This window comes from Kryptolebias marmoratus, linkage group LG9, assembly GCF_001649575.2.
Source record: "Kryptolebias marmoratus isolate JLee-2015 linkage group LG9, ASM164957v2, whole genome shotgun sequence".
NCBI lineage: Eukaryota > Metazoa > Chordata > Actinopteri > Cyprinodontiformes > Rivulidae > Kryptolebias > Kryptolebias marmoratus.
Window position 1 is genome coordinate 21,673,057 of NC_051438.1, and position 25,641 is coordinate 21,698,697.

The window sequence follows — 25,641 nt, forward strand, 5'->3', positions numbered from 1 at the left end:
GTAATCATCAAAATTAAACGAAATAAACATTTGAAATATATGAGTTTGTATGTAATGTATGAATATAATATACAAGTTTCACTTTTTAAATGGAATTACTGAAATCAATCTACTTTTTCATGATATTCTAATTTTGTGACCAGCACCTGTATTTACATGAACGTATGGCATCTTACAAAGTTAATTACAGCTCTGTCCTTTCTCAACAGAAGAGGATCTTAGCCTAAAGGGCGATATGCATTCATTTTTGTTATAAGGAAGGATGTGCTGAAAACGCCAGTGGAGGAGGCAGGCGGGCATTTTGATGCAGCAGCTGCAGCCTGTTAGTGGTGGTCCTGAGGGAGGTGGAGGGGTGGAGGGGCACGTTAATACGAGGAGATGGATCCTCTTGGAATATGAAATGCCACCAGTTTACTCAGGGGAGCGGCATCAGTTCCTGTGAGCGATGACTCACATGTTTGTTCTCCTCTGCTCTGTCCCGAAGACCACCTCTCCGATTGTCTCCCGCCGGCGGGGGGAGAATATTTCCTCGGCTTTCGTTTGATGGTTTAGACTGATTTCTGGAGAAACTGTTTCGCACGAGAGAAAATCTTCGCTGACGGCTTGATCCAAATGCTGCGAGGTGAAATCCGAGCCCTCCGTCCCTGAACGCTTCCTCTTGCTAAGTTAATTTAATTTCCACAAATATTGTGTTTTTTTTTATCTTAATGTATCCTCAGAAAATCAAATGAGAACGCTTGCTCCCTCCCAATAACCGCGCGGCTCACTGCAGCTTGTTAATGGCGGATTTCTCCACAGCAGCTTTTCTCCCGAGAGACCCCGGCTGGCTTCCCGCGGGGTAACATAATCAGAAAATTTAACTCGTCGATAATAATGAATGCACGACAGTTTAATTTGTTTGGTGCCTGCTGTGCAGAAAACAAGACTCGTAAAAAAAAAGTGGATTTGAAATGTGTTTCTCATCAGTGTTAGGGAGGTTAGCTGGAGTCCAAATTCAGCAAGATAGGATGCAACGTAGTGCTGAAATTAAGTGATGCTGACAAATCTGCAATGATTACAGTGTACACTTAATATTATCACCTGACATCTGAAAACAAAAAGAAAAGCAATGATGTTTTTGCCTGTCTTTTTGTGTGCATTTGTCTGTTAGCAAAATATCTCATGAACCACTCAACGGGTTTTAATGACACTTTCAGAAAGTAATCACTGAATGTACTTCTACAACTGATTAACTTTTGGTGCTGCCTCAATTCAAGATGGCCGCCATGGCTTAGCAACCTTATCAAACACATTAATGGCTACAACTGAGCCAGCGTTATACATAGTGAGCTAAGATTTGATTTAGCAGTAGCTGAGAGTCATCCCCAACACATACTCTGAGCAAAAATTGATCGCAGGACTTCTTTGCTTAAAACTGTATTAAATGTTTGTGTCAACGCTGTCTGTCTGTTAGCAAAATATCTCATGAACCACTGGATGAATTTTCAAGAGACTCTCAGAAATGAATCGTTGGGTTTGCATCTACAACTGATTACTGTTTTGGAGTCAATCCATAACAAGATGGCCACCACAGCTAATTAACCTTACCCATCACATAAATGGCTGTAACTCAGTCAGTTTGACAGATATTGAAGTGAAATTTGATGTGGTTGTAGCTGAGACGCATCCCTAATGCATAATCTGAGTGCTCACAGGTTGCATGTTACGGTGTGAATTTGTGGATAACGATATTTTCAAGGTTTGACCGTAACATCTTTAACTCTGCTTCTTCTCAACAAAAGATGATCTTAATCTAAAATGTTGGCGTGAAAGGTAGCGGGTGATATGCATTCCTTAAAGGAATGCTCTGTCTTTACTTTTTATATTGTATTAAATCATTTACTGATATTTATTCATCAAAATGTACACATTTTTAAAATGTTTTCTTGTCCCGATCAGTGAGTTTGTTTCTTTTTTGATGGATTTCAATCACCTTATGTTCTTTTGTTTTTCCCGCCACAGAGGCAGCCAATGGGAACGTCCCAGCTGGACAAAGACCCCCACCACGAATCCGCAACGTCCAGATCAACAACCAGATCGTCAAGCTCAAGTACTGCTACACCTGCAAGATCTTCCGGCCGCCGCGGGCGTCTCACTGCAGCATCTGTGACAACTGCGTCGGTACGAATCCTCCTCTGACCGGCTGCTCAGCGAAAGCCTCTATAAGAGCAGAGAGATGAGATGTGATGTGTTTAAGTTATAGAAATAGAAAAGGTTTGTCAGGGAAGGAGCAGCTTCAGCTTTAATGATCTCATTGCATTCATTTGTCGCCGTGATTAAATGATTTCAGGAGTTTTACGTTTGAATGTTTAACGAAGCAGACAGCACAGAAGTTTTCAGAAACTGAAATGAAATCTCATAAGGATGGTTTCACTGTGCTTTAGATTTCAAAGGTGGGTTGAACAGTAAGCAGTGTGTGTGTGTGTGTGTGTATGTGTGTGTGTGTGTGTGTGTGTGTTGCTGCATCATCTCTCAGCTCTGCAGAAGAGCAGCATTTAGCTGCTGATAAGTGAGGAATGTGTTTGAAGGAAGCTGTGGAGTCACAGGCGATGTGAGCGGAGACAGTGGAGCCTCAGTTTGGGAATAGACGCTCAGTCATTGTGAACACTGGTTCGTCTGTGTCCACCTGCTGTGGACACACACACACACACACACACACAGACCTGGCATTACACAGCTGCATGCCTCGGTCTCATTTCTACCGCAGCTCCAGTTTGCCTACAATCATGAAGCTTCCCTGCCGTACTCCAGGGTGCGGGTTAGCTGCGTTTATGGACGTCTCGTTTGAAACGACCTTCTGCGGTCAAAGTGCAGTTAAATGTTCAGGCTGCTGAATCACTGCTCATAGAAAGAAAATGGAAAATCAGTTTAATTATTAAGCGAGTGCAGAGCTTGCAGCTTTAGCATCGACCGAACAGCGTGGAGGATTATCGTCCCGCTGCACTCTAAGTGCAATTTGAAAATCCGTGCGACTCCAGATCGGCACGGTAACAGTCAGCAGTCCTGCACGCTGCTCTACAGGGCGGCACTTTGTTAGATTCTGAGCAGAACGTTTGACGTCAATCGTTGCTAACTTGCTTATTATTACTGAACGCCAGGTGAGGACTGGCATGGATTTGCTCTAAACACCAAAGAAGACAATTTGTTCTCCTTTCAAACAGCTGAAAATACATTTAAGCATCTGTGAGTCACTCAGCACAAACTTGATTCTCCCTTCTGATTGGTTATTTAGGTCTTTTTTTCCATTTTATTGCTCTTTTGGATGAAATCTGTCTACATGAAGACTAAAACAGTAAATGATTCTTATAAATAAAGAACCTTAAAGGCTGTGTAATACCAGGAGAAAAGCTTCTAGGATACCATAACGTGAGACTTAACAACATAAACTGAAGCGAACGTTCACGAGACACACATTCTCCAAATATTCAGACACATTTGGCACATTATAAACCAACAAAGCCGGGGAAAAAAGGGACTTTGTTTAAAGGCTGCCTGTGTCTTAGCAGCTTACTGTCACACAATCTGGCAACACAGATGTCTGTCAGCAAGGAAGAAAATAAATACGGCAGAGATAATCGAAACGCGTTCAACGTTTGCTCTCTTGTCTTTGCATTTCAAATCATACAAAGCCCGTTCTAATGTACTTTTATCTGTCTCCACAGCTGCAGCTCTTAGTGGCCTGTAGGTCAGCACCGTTTTATATGATTAGCGTGAACCGTCATGCTTCATGTCGGAGGATCTTTGGTTACAGTTTCTGCCGCTCGGAGGGGAAAATCTACCCTTTTTTTGTCCTTCCTCTATAAGGTTCTCCTCATTGTTCGTTGTTGAACTCAGGAGATTAGACCTAAAATAGTTTTGAGTTTACTCTCAGTTGTTTTTCTGTGTTACATCTGGTTAAAAATGGTTCATATTGTGAAAAAAAAACCCTTACTGGGCAGTAAAACTAAAGCTAATGTTGATGGGAATGATGGGAATTCAGTAAGTTAGCTGCTAATGTCTATAGATAGCTGCAGATTAAACTCTAAATGTTAATTATTATATTGTTGTTCTGCATGCTTTCTGCTTTTTATCTGTTTGCAGTCAATATGCCCATCCGTGTAAGGTTTTAGAAATAAAGAGTGATGCTTGTATGGAGAGCATATTTGCAGGATAATAGGAGTGCTGCATGAGGATTTGTGTGAGTATAGGAATAAGAAACACACTGTAAAGCTTTTGGCAGAGCCTAGAAAAGCTTTACAGATGTGTCTTTGTGCGTAAACCACACTTTGTTCGTGCCCGTGTCACTCTGGGCTGAGACTGTTGGCGGCAAACTGCGAACAGCTTTCGCGAGGGAGTCTCCGAAATGTGTTGAAATGTTTGCGAGGGTCTCTCTCGCAAACCCCTTCTCAGTTTAGTTTCCTTGTGTGGGAAAGTTTGACAAACGTGTGGCAGCTCTGTGAGGGCTTGGTGGCCCGTGAAACTAAATTGTGAACGATCGGAGACAATAAAAACTGGACAATCTGGACACCCTGGGACGCGGACATATTTGTCTACAGCTGCAGCCTTTAGCCGGTCAGCCTGGTCCTCATCCAGCAGCTTCTGCACTTCTTCTCTGGGGTCCGTTTTGCTTCATGTCTGATGATTAAATGACGGCTGGACTGTGGGGATGTCCCCTCATTATTATGATCCATATTGTTTAATTGTCACGTGGTTGTGGCATTGTCATGCATCAAAAATCTGCAGATTTGTTGCAAGAATCCCAGCAAACATCAATTCAGTTTGGTTCAGACCTTTATTGTCCCTTAAGGGGGTGTTTGGTTTACAGCAATGGTTAAAATAACACAAACACATCACACACAAGACATTATTTATTCCAAACATTTTGACCTCAATTCAGCTACAAATGTGTGCTTGTTTAAAAAAAAAAAAAAAAAATCCATGAAGTTTTCAGTAGCTATAAAATAAAGAAATAATGACACAGTGCTATGTAAAGTGTCAGAGAGGATTCAGCTGATTAGGTACACTTATTGGAGCAAATAAAAAGTTATATTTATTGCACTTTGCCTGAGGTAGCCGAGAACAATCCTTCCCATGAAACGTGTCGTTTCTGAAGAACACCGACCGAGGCTTTCGTACTGTTTGTTTGTTCCAAAACAAACACACATTAGTGTTTTAGTTTTATAATAGTTATGTCCCCTGGAGTTTGTGCAACATTTGCACTGAGCGACCTACAGAAACATGTCGATTCAGTGTGATTCCAGGTGAAAATTTGTGTTTTCTTTCAATTTTGTGTCTCCAACTCGAAGAAATACGGGCTTTACAGGATTAAACCCAGAAACATTGTTGTTTGAACCAGTTAGGCACGGTTTAAAAAACAAAGAAACAAAAAAAAATGAATGCAGGAGAAGCTTGCTTCAATTACTTCTTGGCATCACAAGAACATAGAGGTTTTATTAAAAATGATTAGGTTGTGAAATCAACAAAAGCTGAAAATCCAACTTGAAAAACATCAGAAACTGTTTCAGTTCTTGTGTGTCGTTCTGCAAATATAAGAAGTAAATGATTCATTTTGTTCAAGCGCCTGGTGTTTTTTTGTCTCGATGTATGTTATCATGAAACTCCATCCGGGGAGAATACGGCTGCTGCAGAGAAAAGTGTTTGGAAATGTTTACCTCTGCTGTTCATCTGACCCTGCCCTCCTTCCATCTGGCTTTGCTCCAAGTGATAGAAGAGGAGAAACAAAGAAAAAAAAAAAGTTCACTATATTTAGACGGATGGATTACAGGCGCTGAGGCACAAAGACGTTTATTTTTAACACAGTTCATTTCTAAAACGGCACTGATTTGCATCTTCATCTTGTTTGTTTTCAGACCGTTTTGATCACCACTGTCCATGGGTGGGCAACTGCGTGGGCAAGAGGAACTACCGATACTTCTACCTGTTCACCCTGACCCTCTCCCTGCTCACCATTTACATCTTTGCCTTCAACATCGTCCACGTGGTCATGCGTGAGTATCCGGCCTGCTCGTTTCCCCCACACACGGCGCAGAACCGGAAGGGCCAGTTGTAACGCGAGCTCAGTTTGTAAACGCATGTTCGCGGGCTGAAACTGTAACCTCGGGGGGCGAGGCCTGACGCACAGCAACCAGCAGCTCTGGTATAAACCGGACGCCGTCAACCTTCCGGTTCCTGAGTTTTAGTCAAATACGGAACGGGAAGGATTCTTATCAGCGAGCCGTTTATGAATGTGTAACCTGTAGGAACTGCGCCTTAGCAGAAGAATGAATAGTAATTCACCTGAACTTCTCTTTCTGTGTCTTTTTGGTACGCAGGCTCCGTAGATCAAGGCTTTTTGAACACCTTGAAGGAAACCCCTGGAACATATCCTTTTAAACGTGAAAACTGGAGCTCAAATGTCTGAACAATGAACAATTAATACATTGCACTTTATTATTAAGGTAATTGTTGATTTTAAGTGCTTCAGTCGGGGTTTGGGCGAGGCCTCTTGTCTCCAGTGATGGGTAATCCTAATAGTTCGAAGTGCAGAGACATTTTGGACAATGTTATGTTTAGGGATGGTCTTTTTCTACTTCAACATGGCTGCATCCCTCTGCACAAAGTAAAGGACTACAAAGACGTGGTTTGATGAGTTCACTGAAGAAGAACTAGACCTTTCCTTATTGAGCAGCTTTGGGATGAGCAGGAATGACACATCAGGGACCAACGTAATAGATGCTCAACAGAATGACAAGAATACTCCAAAATCTTGTGAGAAGTCTTCCAAGAAGAGTGGAAGCTGTTAGAGCTGCAAAAGGACTAACTCCATACGGTCCCTGATATTTTTGTCCATATAAAGTGTATTACCTGCTCCTTGGAAAGCTTTGCTTTGGGGAAATAAAGTTTTACTCTAACCAGATTGACTGATCACAGCAGGGCAAAGACCAATGTGGACTGCTGTCATCTTAAAAAGAACTCTGAATAAAAGAAGAAATCATAGTATTTTATGCAAACACTTTTTTATAAACCTTAAAATCACCATCAAGTTTGTATTGCACGGTCAGTCCCGCAGAAGTATTTAGATATTTCTGCTAAAATCTCTACATAAATAACCGTGTGCTGTAATGTGAAACTGACAGCGATTAAAGATGTTTTTAAAATGTTTTGAAGACTGGAGCTGTGTTAAAATGGCGACAATCCACTTTGGCTCAGACTAGCCGTTAGCTCATCAGTCTGATCAGAATTAAACTCCAAACTCAGGTCGTTCAAAGAGCTTTCTGCAACAGGTAAAATATGAATTGTTCATGACCTTTTCACCGAACCCGCCCTTTAAAAGATTTGAATTATTGCTCATTGTTTCTAGTTTTATGTGACTCCACTCATTTGTTTTGTTCTGGGTTTGAGGAAGGCTTTGTTATCGCTTGTAAAGCTTTGGGTGGAGACTAACCAGCCCAACAAAATGATGAAAAAATTACTACAATATGTTAGAATATAATTCGACGATTAACTGTTTGTTGTCAATCAGCTCACAAAGTAAACAATACAAGTTTAGAAGCTTTTCATTTTGATATAGTTATTTAATTAAGCCTAATTCTGCTGGTGTTGTTTTGCCAAACTGTTAGGTGTACGATACAGGAACTACTCTTTAACAATATGACATTTTATTGCCTTATTTCGAGTACATTTGACCTGTCGTAAACTGTTAACATCATAAAAGCTCAAACAGGCTGGTTTAAATCACGTTATCTAACCTGCTGCTGATGAACCGCTGCCTTCTGTTCGCTGTTTAATCAGCGTGTTAGTCGGGCGGGGGGAGCATGCGTTGCTGTTTCCTTAACTCAGAGTCACGGTGCTGGAGGTGCTGGTGTGTTTCTTCACCCTGTGGTCGGTGGTGGGGCTGACCGGCTTCCACACCTACCTGATCTCCCTGAACCAGACCACCAACGAGGACGTGAGTTCAACACTTTTAAAGCTCCTCATTCATCCCGAACGGAGCGCTGGGTTTTCACAGAACACAGTAAAAAGTTAATTAAAGGCCCAACATTCCTTGAAGGAATGCATATTGCCCTCCGGCTTTCAAACTGAGATCATCTCATCCTGAAAAACGACTAATTTTGGTCACATTTTCAAAATACTATTATGTGTGATGACACACAAAATGGTGAGATATTGTGTGATCTGTTAGCACTCAGAGTATGTGTTGGGGATGACTCTCAGCTACTCCCAAACCAAACTTTAGCTCAGTATCTTTAAATTTGACTTTATTTAAACATTTTTGCTGTTGGCTGTGGCACCCAAATTGATTGAGGTTGAATCCAAACAATTATTCAGTTGTAGATTTACATCCAGCGATTACTTTATGATTCATGAGATATTTTGCTAACATGGCAGGAAAAACAAACGTGCACTCAGACACACAGGTGGTTACATGATCGACTGCCTCTCATGGCGGCAGGCGATGATGAAAGGATCTCAGAAAGTAACCCTAACCCTTTCTAAGGTGAATAAAGCCGGTCCAAGAGACAAAATAATGGTCAGTTAATAAAGTAAAGTATGCATTGATAAAAATATTAACAAAGCTACTCATTAATCAGCAAATTAAACAAGAAAGAAAGAAAAAATATGTGAAAGGCTGTCTTTATATCATCCAGTAATCCTTTATGGAGGAAAATAAACATGATAAGAGTAACGTAACAGTGTTTAAGTCTCAGCAACAAGTGTTCATGACAGATTTCACATCTTCTGCAACAATATAGAGTTTCTGCTGTAATAAAAATCTGTTTCATCTTAGCAACAAAAAACAGCCTCTTTGTTTTAGATTTACTTAATGATCCCACAGCTCCCGGATGTGACGTGCATCATCTCTACATTCACAGATTCTCCTTTCTGAAGCCAGAGTTTGTCGTCTTTTTAGTTAAATCTTTATTGTCTGAAGACTTACCAGCTTTAACAATCCTGTTATCACACATTTGGAATAACCATGACCTCGTAATGGCTGATAGGAAATTTATAAAACAAGCCACCCTACATACTGTCCATTCAGTCTTCAGTCTTTCACGTCTCAGTTTTAATTCAGTGTAGTTGTGAATGTTGTAAATATTAGTGGGATTTGGAGTGATGTCTTCTTACTGTGGGAACAGAAAACAGCAGAGGTGGTTTATAAACATAAACAGAGCTCACATCTGACTGTAACCTGTGAGAGAAGTATTTTCTGTTGTGCTGGCGATGTTTCCAGAGATGGTACACGAGTAATTCACTGTCAGACGGAGCTGTAAAGACTCGAGGCCCCGTCTGTGTTCCTGTGTTTTGTCTGCAGAGTATCTTTGTTTGGACGTGAGCTGGGTTCTGCGGGTGCCGGCACACGTCATGTAACGCCGAGATCACACGCTTCACTGCTTTCTGCTCCGTTTGGCCTTTTTGCACTTACACTGAAATTTGTGGTGCATTAAAAATCGTACTCGTACGCACAAAAATCTGATTGCTTAGGGAATAAAAAGAATGTGTTTAAAGCAGAGAGGGCCCAGACTGGCTGCACTTCTAATCACACACACCAAAACCAAAGTCACAACAGACATTCAGGAGTTTTATTCTGCTGTTTTCATACAGAGGCTATTTTTATGGGAGCAGATATCTGATTTAGGCCTACTTCTGTTACTTTAGGGGGCAGTAAATTTATAGGGGTGGCCATTGTCTCATTTAGAAACCCCTTTGTTTGCACCCAAGTTGTTTTGATAATATATATTGATATAAATGCTGAAAGACCCAGATTTTATTGTGTTTATTAGTAGCTTACAACTACTTTTTCTTCATCCAGTTGGAAGCAGTGAATGCTTCTTTGTTTAATTCACAGCCAGCTGTAGGAATGTGTTTCAGTCGGGGGGGGGGGGGGGAGTGGAGTGGAGTGGTGGAGTGTGAATTCACTCCACTCCAAACCACCATGTTGTGAATATTATAATACTAAATATATACAGTGAAACACAGTCTTATCTAAATATAAACCTTTAAAAAAATACGGTGTGCCGTTTAGTTTTGGCAAACCTCTTATCGTCATGCTGCTTTCCCTCTGTTATTATAAATCTGTGTGCAAAATTAATCTAAAACCACAAAAATAGTCTTAGTTTATAAACCCGAGTTACAAAACTTATATTATTAGAATGTATACATGTGCAGCTCTAATAAAATCTGTTTTTAATCATTTTCTCATAAACTCATTAATTAGGTATTTAGTCTTCTTTCTGCATCCATCGGGGTGCTGCAGAACTCTCTGCACCCCTGCTTCTCTTGGCTTTGCCGAGGATGTTTTTGGCCTCCTGTAAGCGACGTTAAATGGTAGAAGAGCTAAAACAAACACACTGCTGCTGCTGTTTGTTGTTGAAAGTTTAACCAGATTGTTAAATTCTCGAAATTAAAGAAGAAGATCCTCCCGATGTTTATTTTACACATTTAAGAGTTAAAGACGTCGATGTGTTACATTTATCTGAAGGACAAAGAGACAAAGTTAAAACTTTTGGCTATATTTTTAAACTGTAAATAAAGCGATGAAGAACACTGGTTCCATGTGGCTGGAAAGACAAACACACATCATCGAGGAGTAAACGCTGCTTTTTCTATGACAACAGAGCCGTTTCCGTGACAACAGCACAGCCTTAATCAGCACTGAAGGACAGAGGGCTGGTAAACTGTAAGCTTGTTAAACAGCCGTAAACTTAAAGGCGATACGAGGTAAAAAAATTAAACACAATTTTACTCACAATAGACTGAGAGCTGCTACGAGAAACACAAACTATTTATTACATTTGATGTATTCTTTAAAGAAAGACTCAGTTTAAAACGGAGTTCACTCCATTTGTCCTCAGTATCTGTTTTTTGATTTAATGCCTGCATGTCCTTGAGTTTTTTTTTGTATTTTTTTGCTGTCAGGTGCAGTTTTGTTCTGCTTAAAGTCTGAGCCTTTTGCCATATTGTCTATTAAATCTGCTCACAGCTAAAAGCAGCACTTGGACTGCTTGGCAATGTTATCTAATCATCTAAAAATACACATGAATAGCTTCTATTCTTATTAAAAGCACTGACAGATCTGAGAGCAGAGCAGGCTCCCTGGTTTCTGTCTCTCACCGTGTCGGCTGCATTTAGAAGCTTCACGGGGCCAAAGTGAGGACACCAAATTGATTGCTTTCGTCTGTGCAAACACATTATTCGGTGACAACGCCCAGAAATGAACGCACACACTCATTCGCGGTGGCGTAAAGCACACGATGAGTGCCGAAGGTGGTTGAATCTGTAGAGCGATGCAGAAGGTCCGACGAGAAGCAGCGCCGGCACTGATGATGGAAGTGGTTTTAGCATCTAGAAGGTGGAAAGAAAAAAAAAATGAGTGCACTCCTACTTTGTTATAATGATTAATTTATAGTTTCCTTATTTCTTTCCAGTGGGATGGCTGGCCTCGTTTTTTTTTTTCTTTCCCTTTAATCAGTAATGAACCACCGCAGCGTGCTCCTACAGTGCAAGTTTTTGCTCCAGGTGTTAAGACGGTGGCTGTCAGCCCGGCCGTTTCAGTGTCTCTGATCAACCTAATAATAGATGCATCGATACCTGCAGGGGCTGGGAACGCAGCCAGAGCTCCTGCTGTGGCAGAGAGGGGGGAAAGATGAGGGTGGAAAACAGAGGAGTTAGGACAAACAAGAGAACGCACTCTGAACGTTGCACAGTAGCTGCTCTGTCTCCGTCTGGCCTTCAGATGCAGAGAGACCTGAGACACCTTGTGCAGAATGATGACCTACATATACGGCTTACAGTTTAGGGCAAAAACCTGCTTTTTTTCTCTCATAAAGGCGGGTCAGTCAGTTCATTCTGAGCTGCATCAGTCAAATGATGCACTTATCCAGCCTTCAGCTGACCTATACTTTGATCAAACCTGCATTTAAATGATTTTTTAATATCTTTCATATTAGAAAACATTCACCTTGATACAATAGTTGTTATTACATCATGCCTATTTCCTTTAAAAAGATCCAGCTATTTTTTCTGTGTCTGTAACCAAAACAGGTAACATGATCCACTGAACAAATATTATTGAAACTCGCAGAAAGTAATCACATTTTGTACATCTACAAGATGGCCGCCACAGCCAACTGAACCTAAAAATCTTTCGCCTGGATTCTGAGAACTGTCAATGAATTACTGAAGTGGTTTTAATCTTTTGATGCTTTCCCTGTTCGAATTAAACCCGGAATCATAAAACCCTGAGAAGATACATTTTAGTAGGTCAAACCCAAGCCAGTGGGAATAACATCTAAAAATGGAAGTACGCTTTTAAATAAAGCATAAGCGCAGGAATCTTTATGAAAGTGAAGTGGGAGGCTCTGTGGGATGGTTTTGGGACGTTGCTCTGCTGACGAATGTTGCGATCCATTTTGTTTTTGTCCAGATTAAAGGGTCCTGGTCGGGCAAGAACAGAATCCAGAACCCTTACAGCCACAAGAACATCATCAAAAACTGCTGTGAGGTTCTGTGTGGGCCGACGTACCCGAGGTATCTGCACAGTCTCAGTTATTCGACTATCAAGTTTTATGTTTCAGTTCTCGTAGTTGTCAGTGAGTCCTGTGTCCGTGGCAGATAAGACTTTCAGATGTCTCCCTTGTTCTGGTCCCTAACAAGCAGCTCACAGTTACTGACTGACTGTCTCGTCTCATACTCCAGCGTCCTGGACAGACGAGGACTGATGCAGGAGGACTCGCCTGTTTTTACAAACAGTGAAGCTCCTTCCTCCTTTAACAACCCAGTTCCACAAACCACAGTGAGTGCCCTCACACGCACACACACACACACAAAATTCACACTGCAGCCTCCTCGTTCACACACACACTCCTCTGCAAGGCTGCAACATTCATGATAAGCAATGTAGAGCAGACATAAACAGAAGGTTGGAGAGAAGAAAATGTAGATTGTGAGATAACAAACTATTTAATACCTAAATAATTAAAGGTCCTCTATGCAAACTATGAAATCATACTTTAAAAAAAAATAGTTTTCCAGACATACTGAATGTAGTTTTGAAATGCGGGTCCACACTCAATGTAAATAAAACACTCATCTGAATCTGCCGAAAACCACCTGAAAGTTTGTGTGACATGATTGGCCCACGTTAGGCTGGCTCACACAGCCTTAAGAAGGTTTTTTGAGTATTACTCTTCAAATAAATACTCTCCCCAGGTTTTCTTTATTTAAATTTTTTTTTTTTTGCTGTTAGTGTTTAGTTTAGTTTGTCAGAAGTTGATCCTGCTCTCTTTGCTGCGCAGAAAACCACAGCCCCGCTCATCCCTAACGAGCACACGCCTGACGACGTCAAACCGAGCATCGCCTTCTCAGCGGAGAGGAGCCCCTCCCCCAAAGAGAGTAGCCCCTCCCCTAAAGAAGAGGAGCACCCCCCGGCTCCGAAGCTTCCGCCCCTGGCTTCACCCGAGACCGACGCAGAGACGTCCATCGCCAAGACCCATTAGGTGCGTGAGGGTGGGCCGCTCCGGGTCAGAGCCGCTCTTCCAGCGTCCCGTCTAATCATGAACTAAAACATTGATAATCAAAGTCTGATTACTGTGAGGGGGGAGTCACTGATGTACACCCCCGCAAAAAAACCCTCCCCCCCGTGAGAGTGGAGCCTCTGCTGCAGCTCCTCCTCCCTCCTCTTCCCAGCAGCCACTGCAGAGCTGTTTGACTGACATTTAACTCCTGCAGGAGGAGGAGGAGGAGGAGGAGTGTTAAAATGGAAAGTCAGCAGTTTCCAGTCTCCTGAACATTGACTGCATGGGGAAGAAACAGAGGAAACGATGCCAGGAGACTTTGCACTGATTGTCAGTACATTCGCTCTTCATTTGAAATTGTGTGATGACGTTTATTGTGAGAGGCCAGCTCAGATAAACCATTTGAAAGCATCATGAGAGACCAAGGGTAGGATTTCTGGACGTGTGTAAAAGTAAATACATTAATTGTTGTTGTACATACATTACATACCCTATGCAAACCACATGAAGGCTGGACGAGCAGCTCTGTAAAGAGTGGGTATAAACAAGTATAACCTCTGTAAGTACATGTGATGTCCAGGCAGGATGAGGACGTGTAAATCCTTTGCTGATCAGACTCCTTCCATGCAAAACCTATCTTGTCTTCTGATGTTGCTGCATTAAGTACTGTTGTCACTTACGTGCATCTATTTTTTTCTTTTAAATCAATCTCCTCTATACTAACTGCTGTCCTTCCATTTTCTTTTTTTAAGAAAAGCAAGGATTTTGTGTGACGTTGGCACTTAATAAAAATAAATCTTCAGGTGGCCTCCGAGACTGAGAAAAGAAAGGAAAGGCCTGATGAGCATAGGACACTCGTGGTAACAGTGCCTTATTGAAACAGTTGCGCTAACCTTAGCAGCTTGAGTCAACCAAAAGAAAAGCTCTCCTGACAGTGTTAAACAAGGGAAAACAAAAATAAATCTAACCTTTAGTAATTAAAATACTGATCTGACTTTACGATAAACGAGTATAGCAACTTTTTTACTTAGAGTTGAAAGATTGGTGCCACTTTTTTTGTACATTACGTTTTGGTACAGGAAGTAGTTGCTTAGCTTAGCTTAGCGTAGCTTAGCTTAGCTTAGCTTAGTTTAGCTTAGCTTAGCTTAGCTTAGTTTAACAAAACATGGAAACATGGCGAGACAGCTAACCTCCAAGGGAAAACCACTTACCAGCTTGAGTAAATGTTATGTGTATAATTAAAAAGTTACAACTTGTTAATTAATGAGTTTTAAAGGTGCTGGCAAATGTTTAACTTTAAATAAACAAAACAGGGCTAGCTTTCTTGCTCCTTGTTTTTACTGTTTGTGCTAAGCTATGCTAACTAGCTGCTACATCTCAATCATACATCACAAAGAAAAGAGAAGGATCCTTTTTTTTCCACGCGTCTTTTATTCTTAGGACGGCTCATGCTCCGAAAAGGGAAATAAGAAAAGTCCAGCTAATTCTTAGTATTTAGAAGGTGTTAGCGGATAGCGAGAGTTTGTGCTAGTGACTGTGTTGTATGCAAGACAGAGTTTGTGATTGTGAATCTCGTGTAGACATCCAGTATTATATTATCAGAAATCTGCTAAATAAGATTGAAAAGAAAGACCCAGCTACTCTAGGAATGTTTTAAACAAATAAACAGTTTTAAGATTGTGGGATTGTAATTTTATGGAGCAGTTTAAAAGCTCACAATTAATTAAAATCAGACACTTTCAGACTGAGTTTGGTTTGGTAAAAAAAAAAAAACAGTCTAGAAAAGTTACATATTGATGGGATTAATGCAAATTTGTAGTAAAGAAGAAACAAATATATTCAGTTTTATTCAACAAATTGTTCAAATGTTTACGTTTATGAAGCTGCAGCTTGGAAAGTTTGTGCAATGCCAAACAAATAACAGATGATTCAAAATGTTGCCAAAGTGCGGCACTATTGTTTTTGTGTATATTTGTTTGAGAAGCCCTGTAGAAAAATGTTTATTCACAATCAGTTGTTATAGCTGGACTACTTAACTTTGTGAAAGGTGTTTGAAGACAGTTTGGTGTCGTTACCAAGAAGCAGGAATGTACGTTGCTATTTGACGAAAGGGGCGTTTGTGTTTAGAAAGCACATTTTAAACGAACGAATGAAGGTTTTTTTAAGTTTCTGCTGAAGATTTGAACTCCTGTATTTATGATTCTTGTGTTGAAACCACGATCAGATCTGAATGCTCTGATCGGTCTATTACATCGCCCCATGTATACAGCTTCAGTGCTATGATGGAACGCTTATTTATGTTCACTTTGTTTAGTATCAACACTGTGATTACATGTGTTTCATTTATTTTACTTCACTTCTTTTTACATGATCAGTGTGTCCAGTAAATAAACATTGTTGTCTTACTATAAAGTGTCTTTAAAGTTTTTTTTTTCAATGGGAGTTACTAATGTTGCTTGATAGGCAGATATTTTTGAATGCCAGAATATTTATGTTTTGATTATTGAAAAAAACGCTGCATGAATTCACTTTTTTCGCATGTTTTTTCCTCAACAGAAAGCCTCTTTGACTGCTTTTTGGTGGAGGAAAACTTTGTTTCAGACATACTGTATTTTGTAGCAGGCTAACATTTATTATACATCATTTTCCCTAAGAGCTGTGAGCGAGGACACCATAAATCCTGCTACAGACAGATAATATTTCCCCCAAGAATGAATTGTTAGAAGTTGCGAGGGAGCCAACTGTCTTGATTTCATTGTGAGGGAACCAAATTACCACAGCGGAATTATACAGCTGCAGAAAATTCAGATCATTTCATTTCTGGCTCCCTGCTCCATTGCCTCCTCTTCATTAGTCTTTCAGAAGATCAGCGCTGAAACTCGTGGGGCTTTGTGCAAGCAAATCACTTCTTAGAACTCGTTTTTTTTCTTTCAGTTTTGCATTGTCAGTTTGGTCTCATGGTGCAATAAATGTGCATTTCTTACGTGCACGTGCCAACCAAGCCCAAGCGACACAAACTGGAGCTCAAAGTTGGCTGCCAGCGTCCCAGTGAAAAGCAGTAAATGTTAGAGCTCTTTTTTATTAAGGTGCATTAGTGTTAAAGTACAGTTAATACCATTCTCTTTACACTTTGTAGAAACATGAAAAGTCACGTGTGCGACTATCAGAGCCTTCAGGAATTTTAAAGCTGCAACTTGTAGGTTGTGCAACTATTTGAGGCTTACCTTTTAGTCTGCATTTCTGTCAGCCCCTTTTTAAATTTTGTTAAAAATATGTTGGAGCTTTGGGCCGCAGTTGCATTGGCCACTCTTCAGAATTTCTTCCGACATTTTCCAGTTTCTCAGCAAATGATATCTCGTTAGTTTCTGATCACAGCTGGACTTTGGTCTCCGGTTTGTGTAGAGCAGAGTATTCCTTGATGTATTTCTCTTGAAGCCTTCGTAAGATTTGGTTTGCCCAATTGTGGAGCCTTTATATATATTTTAAAACATTTAACCTTAATCAACAGCAAAAACGCCACACAGTTTCTGATCATGTCAAACGAGGAGCACAGAAAGGGAAAGTAATCTCAGTCAGCGGTCTTCTTACCTTACCTGCTCTTTTCTGGCAGCTACGTCTCAGTCCACATTTGGATGCTGCTCTGTTGTCATGGAGACACCTCAGCGGTAGAAGCTGGTGACGACAACCATCAGAACAGAACGAGTTCATGTTGGGGTGACGCTAAAACCTCATTGGGATCATTTACTTCAAACAGATCTCTAATAATTTTTGAATCGGGGACATTTATGTTTAATTTGTGAAGCTAAGGCGTGAAACAAAACTGTCTGAATTTATGTTTATTTATTGTATTTACAGTAGCCCCTCAAGACAGTAAGTCACAGACGTCAGTGTAACACGACTGTGTTCAAGTTACACGACAAACGAGAAACTATTTTACATTCACGAAAACAGCATGAAAACACTGGGCAGAAAAAAACACTTTCACATGCTTAAGTTGTTCCTATATGATCTATTTTTTTCCACGATGTCTTAAATGAAGCAACGCCAGCACCACGTTTCAAGGTTCCTTCAGCAGAATGAGGCCAGCTGAGGCGCAGCTCTGAACCAGTCTGCTCTCCGTCCAGAAAAGCAGATTTTATCGGCATTAAAACCTGTTTCCACAGCGTCTCTTAAAGCCAGAGAGGAAAGAAGTTTGAGTATGTTGTTTTTCACTGTCCTTCAGCCACAGTCAGCTCCTGGAGCTGCTCCTGCACATCCTCCAGCTGCTCCAGCTGCTCCGTCTGCTCCGACTCCTCCGACTCCTGCTCCTCTGTTTCCTGCTTCGACTCCTCCTCCGTCTTCGGCTCCTCACGGCCGCTCTCCAGGTTCTCTGAGCTCTCGAAGCAGCCCGAGTCTCTCGGCTCCTTGGCGTCTTCCCCAGACTTCTCCTCCTCCTCCTCATCCTCCTCATCGTCAGCTGCATGAGACAAAACCAGCGAATGAAGTGAATTTAGGTTTTAGTTTTATCTCTGTATCCAGACATTATTAAACAAATACCTGGAAATTCTCTGCCACACAGGGTTGAAATAGATTATGCAGGAACAACTGGCTAAAAGTCTTAACTTGCTAAAACCTTATTTTTGCATTTTTTACTTCACCAGCAGCTCTTTTATCATTCTGACAGTGACACCTGACATGTTTTATACCAAAAATGTTGCTTAAATTCAGGTTGTATGTGGTTGTTTTTCTATTTGTGGCTTTATTTGGCATCAAGTGATTTGAAAACTGTAAATAACTAAATGCAGACGTTGATTCTTATGTGTTATACATAGGAATTAATTCAAACATGAGTTTTGAGCCTTAGTATGTTGTTTGAAAGCACTATTTTCCTACTATACTTTTTACATTTTAACTACCATTTTTCTGTAAAGCAGGAGTTCTTTTTTCTTCCTGTGCAGGTTTTTGAAAAAGACGGTCAGAGTGACCTTACTAGAAAATACTTGACTTAAAATGAGATATTTAAAGCGAATGTAAGCACACTCCAGGTGCTGATTGTTGAATTTTTACCAACATATAGTAAACTCTCTGCTCATTGTTCATATTTTGCACCAGTTTGAGTTCATTCCAGCACAAACTAAGAATCAATAATACTGTGTTTCTCTTCTTCTTGGTGTTAATATAAATTTAGAAGGTTTATGAAAAGCTGAGAAAGCCAGATAGAAGCTGACTGCATTTCTTAAATTTAGCACCCATAAATTGCTTCTCTGAAGATGAAATGAACAAAGACTTGAAGACCAATTAGGATATTTTTTAAAAAATGATGGAGCTAAACAGCAAACTGAGAGCGATGGAGGATTAAAATGTTCTTTGTTATTTAGCTGAAGCAGAAAGTTCAGTGAGAATCATCATCTGAACCAGATGTCTGACTACTAACATCTTTTTTTCCCCACATGTAGATACAAGTGTAGATTATTTTCTGATGAGCTGCTGCAGAGCAGCATCAGGTTGAGATGTTTTCTCTCAGAGTGGGAACCTACAGTCTCTGAGCAGCTCCGAGGCGTTCAGGATCTTGGAGCGCTGCTCTGGGTCTGTGATGTTCAGCTCGTTCAGGTGGGACTCCTTCAGTCCTGTGAAGTCCTCCAGGCTCTGGAAACCGTGCATGGACAGCAAGGAACTCAGCTCCTGAAACAGAAGACAGCAGGAGTCTCGACTGATCTTAGAGCGATGATGAGTGTGGTGAGCTCTCGGCCTCCTGGGCTCACCGTCAGGCCGATGCTGTCCAGGACCTCCTCCAGGGTTTTAGGCTTGGATTTGGATCGGCCGTTCTTGCTGTTGCAGCGCCGCCTTCTGGCTGCGGGGCTCTCATCAGGGAGGATGTTGACATAGATGAACTTGAAGGAGCCCACCTTGTTGTTGAGCTTCCCAGTCCAGGTGCCCACTGGAGGCTTGTCGATGATGTAGATGATGTCTCCTTTCTGGAAAAGAGACAAAACAAAAACTTTACTTTGAGTTTAACTCTCAGATGGACCATAATCAGTCCAGTTATTCCTAATCTTTGCAGCCAATAAAACCTCACAGAGGCAGATTGTTCTTGTCCAGAATCTGTGCGTGGTTTGCTCAAACAGCTAATCAGTTTTGTAATTTGCACGTTGCCTTCTTGGATGATGACTCGTCTTGTTTCAGGGTGTTAACGAGCTCCCCGGAGGACGAGACGGCAGACGAGGTCAAAGGCCAAATCACAGGCACAGAAGACAGAGACTCACTTGGAGTTTCAGCGACTCCACGTCGTAGGGGCTGGGAGTGAAGTCGGTGTGTACCACAGCGCGTCCACAGAAGGGCCCGTTGTAAGAGACGCCGTTGTCCTCCAGCCTCATGCTGTCCCTCTGACAGTATCCACTGTCCAAGCTCTGCCTGTCGCTGCCTGAGGTGGACAGAGAAGATTCATCTGAGTGAGCCCAAAGAAACACAACAAAATGAACTGAGTTCCCCTCAATGTGATTCACATTAAAGCAGGGGTGGGCAATCCTGGTCCTCAGGGCCACTGTCCTGCATGTTTTCCTTGTTTCTCTGCTCCAACACACCTGATTCAGTGGTTAAATCACCTCTTCATGTTCTGCAGAAGCCTGTTAATCACCCATTGATCCAAATCAGGTGTGTTGGAGCAGAGAAACAAGTAAAACATGCAGGATGGGACCTCTTGAGGACCAGGATTGCCCACCCCTGCCTTAAAGCCTCTCTAAGTAGGTTTAAATAGTCTTTTCTGTCATATCTTTGGCTTTACTTTGGAACTCCAGTTCCCATAATGCACCGGTGGATGAAACTGGAGTCAGTGATTTAAGCAGCTTTGGTTTATTTTTGTAGTTTGACTATTTTTTTTGTTGATACTCCAAGTGATCTGATTTCCTTTTAGCAGAAATCTAAGTTTTTAAATTAAAAAAAAAATATTTTTCAAGTAGCATATATTTATTTATTTTTTCTTCTACAAAAGTTTAGACCTAGAAACGAGTTTAGAAGCCACACATTTCGCTGCAGTTACACAACTACAGTCTGTGGACTTTTGGTAAGTTTGTGCTTTTATGAACTAACAACAAAAAATAAAAACAATAATAATGAAAATACATAAGCATCTAATTTATCAAATGTCTTCACTCAAGAAAAACACACCATTTTCATGAAACATAATGAAACATTCAGCCAACTACCCCCTTCTTGCTGCTTTGTTATAAATCTACTAAACAACAATTTATTATCTGTGTTTTCACCTGTCTGTTACCATGGAAACAGCAGACCTGAGTTACTGTAGCGGTTCGGTGTCTAGATTTTACAGCAGAAACGACGGTGGCTCTGCTCTTGGAACGTCTAACCTGGACCTAATGTCACGTGTGTACAGGTGACGTCAGCAGGTGAAGACCCTGACGTTAAAAGCAGCTTCACACTCACTGCTGGACAGCTGGCGGCTGACGAGGCTGGGCGCCGTGTCCTCTGAGCCCGTGGAGCACACGGACGTCCTCTGTCCTGCCAGCAGATCTGGATGCCAGTCAGTGGAGGTGGGGGACAACTCTTCACCGCTCTCCCCCTGGGGACACAGAGGACGAGCGGAGACAAGGCCACGAGAGGTCAGAGGTCAGTAACCACTACGAATAAATGATCTCAACGCTGGAAGGGAAGGTCTTCGCTGTTTACCACCTGACTGAGATAAATATCAACATCTTTCTTTTTGCCTTTGAACAAAATAATATTGTCTGTCTGTTAGCAAAATATCCCATAAACCACAGAACAGATTTTAATGAAACTAATAAACTAATCTACAACTGATCAACTGCAGGAGTCAACCCAACCCAAGATGGCAGCCACAGCTAAACAGGCTTTATAAATATAGAAGCAGCTGTCACTATTTAGCTAAAATCTGGTGAGTTTTTCACAACACATGGCCCTAACTGATAACAAAAGACTTTATTTAACACTTTGGCATTTGAGGCAGCAGGAGATGCGCATTGATTCATGGGATGCTCGTTATTTTTCATTTGTTGATGTATTTGGTTATATTTAGTGGGAATAAGTCAACGGCTGCTATTTTTAGTTTCCATAAAAAGAAGCTTTATCAGATCTCTCTACAGTTCTGGTATTTATTTACACATCAGGCTATAATAACAGTGATGACAGTATAGTATTAGTATTTAAGCAGCAGCCAGAATAGCACATATTTAGTTTTTGATCAGATAAAAGATGTAGTAGTAGAAATGTTCTTTTTGAAGGTATGTTTTAGTTAAATGCAGTATTTCAAAAACATCTTTAACTATAAACTAACTTACTGTTATTGCAGTTTGCTAATGCATGTTCACATATGGTGAATTTTTTTATTAGCTGGTTTACTGTAATAAAAACAAATTCAATTGTGCTTAATAAAAGCAGAGAATTGTTTATCTCTGTAAATTGGCGTGGTAGGAGTTTAAAATGACAAACATCGGAAAGGACAAAAGGAAATAAATTTCTCATCAACTGATTAGATGTATTTAGTTTCATTCAACCTTTTAAAAACAAACAAATCCTTCATTTGTCTCAATAAATGCAGTGCACCTTTTGTCCACAGGGTGGAGACAAAGAGTTTGCACAGAAAGCAGGAAAAGATGTTAGTATTTATACATCCATGTGCAACAGCAATGCCTGTGTTAACTATAATAATTATTTTTAGTGAAACTCTTTACCCCCTCCTCAGCCAGAACCTTCTGCACCATCTTGGACGTTTTGCGGGTCATTGTGCGTGAGATGACGTTGCGCCATTTCTTCCCCAGTTTGATGCCACTTTTCCCTGCTTCTTCTGTCGGCACACCGTCTGCTGCCTGACATGAGAAAACGAACAGAAAACCCCCCCATCAAATATGTTGTAGTACGTTTGTCAGGATGGGAGGAAACTGTACTGTATGCTATAAATAAAAGTGATGGTTAAAGTTGATCTGTGTGCCTCAAATATGACACTGACATAATTAGTCTCACCGTATATTTTATATTGGTGCTCACTAACATGAAAACCTGCAGGGTCTGTGGTGATGAGCTGAGCACGCACACACACACACACACACACACACACACACACACCCACACACACAGCTGATAGCCACAAAGTCACAACCTCACACCTGCGCTCTGCTGTGGTGAGCTGCTTCAAAACAAATGTTGTTCTCACTGTTTCTCTACGAGGCAGTTTGTCTGAAACATTGATCATGATTCCACCCGTACTGAACATTAACATCTGGAGCAGTGAGTTTGTCTTGATTGAAGACAGGCAGCTGTTTATCTGCTCGAACCATAACGACAAGCTGCTGCAGAGACACAGATCACAGATTTTTATGTTCGAGCTAATCTGCAGAAGTGAAATGTTGATGAAGCTGAATCAAAAAAGGCGCCTATTCTCCCGGGGAGGCCCATCCGACTCATGTTGAAATGCTTTCTGCTTCTGTTCAGCCTGTCTGACGCAGAGGCTCTCTGCTTGACTAGCTGTCACCAGAGGACATCCTGTCTGCTCGCTGCTGTCATCTGCTCTGCAGCGTTTCTCAGTCTTACTTCCTCTCTATTTCTGTACTTCTGCACTCCCTCGTCCTCTAACTTCTACTGTCCTGCACGCTGCCGGGAAGTGATTAATCTTTTCTGTGAATTCTGAACTTACACATCTGCTCACATGTGTGTGGCGGTGTCCTAAAATGAGGAAGCGCTTTTGTAAAAACAAACTAAAAAACCAAAAAAAAAAAAAGCCTATAAGTGAGGCCTCTTTCTGGATGCAGCATCACTTCAGAGGGTGGATGTAATTTACACATAAATGAGGAACACTGTGATCAAATATATCTGCAGGAACAATCATTTAGGAACTTAAAGAGACAAAAAAAAGGCTCTACTTCAACTTTTTTAGTTGCTTTCTGATTAGTGCACGTTTGAGGGAAACAACTTACATTTTCCTCTAAGCTGAGCTCCTTGTCTGACGCAACAGGAGAGGTGGGTTTGTGCTTCATGAAATCCTTGAAGCTGCTGGACCTCTGCAAGGTGATCTGCAAAATGCAAAACACTGTGAACAACAAAGAAACCAAGCAGGGCAGCATAAAAGAGCAAAAAAATAAGAGAGAATCAAAGAAACATGTAAGTCGGTTGTTTGGTGGTTTTGATGGTGCTGCGCTGATAACGCCGTTCTCTCGAATGTGCACACATATTTTGTTCTTATCTCTAACAAATGTGTCCACACAATGAATGTGCAAACGAATTTCTCAGAATGAAAAACGGACCGGGTTTCTCCTTTCAGTCAGAAATTTGGATCCTTACATTTTTGAATCCTGCAAATCAGACTGTGACTTAAATGTTTATGCAAATGGAGCGAAACCCTCCCAAATTAATAGCGGTGGTTTGTGGCCCAAAATAAATGAAAAAAAAGGGCAGTACAGGCCTTTAAACTGAACTTATTGCAGGTTTTAGGATGCATGTTTCTAAATCTTACACAGAAAAGAGCTGCTGGAAATAAACTTTCTGTGAAGCTGTCCTTCCCTTGTATTATCTCTAGATCAGTAATTCAGTTATTAACACCTCAAATATAAAAAATAAATACTTTACACTTTCTCAGCATCAAGATGCTGTCTTCAAATACAAACACAAAGCCTGCTAACTGAAGATAAACAAAACATTTGGTACATCTTTTACTTTTTTAATAGATCAGCTTTTTTTTTAACCACCTCCTTTCAGGTTTAGTCTTTAAACTCTAAAACTAAAACATGCTTTTCACCCAAAAGAATAACAGATTTTGCTCTTTTGCATAACTTTTCACGTGTAAAGTTTCTTGCCTCTGTGGTGGAAACTCTCTGTTTAAATTTTCCATTTAACTGTGTCTGATCTAATCGCGGCTCATCCTCCTTTCTTTGTTAAAACCACAGGAAACGGGCAAAAGCTTGAGCAACTGCTGGAAGCCAATCATTGCAGGTATCTAGTCAGTGCCTGCGGCTTACGGTCTGCGTAAAAACCTGAAGAATCGAACCACCGGTGAAGTCAGATCAACAAATGTGTAGCTAAGTGCCAAAATCTTTACACAACAATGTTCCTCCGGCGCTGACTGCTCCCTGCGATGGTTATGAGTTTGGAGATGTTTGCCGGGAACAAAGGCAGCGAGAAGCGTAATGACAAGGCATGAATTAGACCACAGGAGCAGAGATGTAGATGGAAAGTAGGGGCACTGGTGTCGAGTGTAGGAGGTTCACACTGTGGGTGACAGCTGAAGACGAAGGTAGCACAAGTCGCAGAGCCTTTTCTGACTCAATCTGCATCTGCAGCAATGAATCATCAAGTCAGAATGGAGGAACTTAACGAGTTGCAGCAAACAACTTAGAAAATGCTTTTACAAAATCATCTCGTTTAGACAAAAGTGACTTAAAGGTTACTGAGTTTGTGGGTTTCTTCAGGTTCGCCACAGAGTTCTGCTCTAACTCGAGCTGACATCCTGTGTGAGAAGATGTGCACACAAAGACAGCTGAGTGGATGAAGTAAGCAAGTGTTTCACAACCAGAGTCTGTAAAATCGACTAAACTAAACGCTCGTTTTGTGCACAATAACCGTGCTTTCTCTTCCAAATCAAAGTAGACACAAACAACCAAAAAAACTCTCACCTTTTTCTTCTGAGTCTGCTCCTTCTCTGAGGCATTTGAAGGCCTTCGCCTCAGCATCTTCTCCCTCAGTGGTCCAACAGATCTCCCCAGACACAAAAAGCTGCGAGGAAACGGCACAGGTTCTAATCGGAGAGGAGGATATCTGTCACTGTGCTGTCACGGCCGGTAACAGACACAGAGAAAGAGGAGGGCTGAGGTGCGCTCTGCTGCCGCTGAGTGAAGTGCACAAGCCAGGAAGTCACATGGCCACGCTGAAACTGAAGAGTCAAACCCTGTTTCTGCTGCTCAGGACCACAAAGAGCCGACTGGGCTGGTTACATGGAGTACTCTTAGTTGCGTGCCATGAGCTCATTGTGTCTAAAAAAACTGAACTAACACACAATAAAGTGCAAAGACCTGATTATCATTTTGGTTTTAGAGAGTTAAATACCACTTATCTGTAAATCCAGGTGTTTTAAAAAAAGCTGTGAATAAATAACTAACCTTCAGTTGCT

General features: G+C 41.2%; 2 protein-coding genes across 3 annotated transcripts in view; one reads left to right on the top strand and one right to left on the bottom strand.

The window, feature by feature from the left end:
- The window catches only part of zdhhc9 (zinc finger DHHC-type palmitoyltransferase 9), a 29,308-nt gene extending 13,364 nt beyond the window's left edge, over window positions 1-15,944 (top strand). Inside the window, exons 3-9 of the mRNA XM_017408452.3 lie at window positions 2,002-2,160; window positions 5,889-6,026; window positions 6,351-6,399; window positions 7,864-7,966; window positions 12,443-12,546; window positions 12,715-12,811; window positions 13,314-15,944. Of these exons, the coding sequence (XP_017263941.1) occupies window positions 2,002-2,160; window positions 5,889-6,026; window positions 6,351-6,399; window positions 7,864-7,966; window positions 12,443-12,546; window positions 12,715-12,811; window positions 13,314-13,514 (851 nt within the window). The 3' untranslated portion in view covers window positions 13,515-15,944. The remainder of the gene's footprint in view (window positions 1-2,001; window positions 2,161-5,888; window positions 6,027-6,350; window positions 6,400-7,863; window positions 7,967-12,442; window positions 12,547-12,714; window positions 12,812-13,313) is intronic.
- Window positions 15,945-17,353: 1,409 nt separating this feature from the next.
- sash3 (SAM and SH3 domain containing 3) lies at window positions 17,354-25,377 on the bottom strand. Of its 2 annotated transcripts, XM_037977514.1 has the most exons (10): window positions 25,148-25,377; window positions 24,923-24,981; window positions 24,574-24,808; window positions 23,456-23,551; window positions 22,217-22,351; window positions 20,952-21,087; window positions 19,775-19,932; window positions 19,274-19,486; window positions 19,049-19,193; window positions 17,354-17,988 (listed from the first exon to the last, which is right to left on the bottom strand). In XM_037977514.1, exons 4-10 carry the CDS (start codon window positions 23,513-23,515, stop codon window positions 17,741-17,743), a joined length of 1,095 nt encoding a protein of 364 aa, XP_037833442.1. In that variant the 5' UTR covers window positions 23,516-23,551; window positions 24,574-24,808; window positions 24,923-24,981; window positions 25,148-25,377; the 3' UTR covers window positions 17,354-17,740. The 2 variants fall into 2 exon arrangements, with proteins under 2 accessions (XP_037833442.1, XP_017263580.1); XM_017408091.3 differs by lacking the exons at window positions 24,574-24,808; window positions 24,923-24,981.
- Between the last annotated feature and the right edge of the window lie 264 nt (window positions 25,378-25,641).

Bases quoted from the DNA above. Each gene is read 5' to 3' on its own strand.
- sash3 (XM_017408091.3), bottom strand. From the start codon at position 25,204: ATGCTGAGGCGAAGGCCTTCAAATGCCTCAGAGAAGGAGCAGACTCAG. The intron at 23,552-25,147 runs GTGAGAGTTTTT...TGCATTTTGCAG, and splicing joins AGCAGACTCAGAAGAAAAAG to ATCACCTTGCAGAGGTCCAG. The intron at 19,194-19,273 runs GTGAGCCCAGGA...CTTCTGTTTCAG, and splicing joins TGGACAGCATCGGCCTGACG to GAGCTGAGTTCCTTGCTGTC.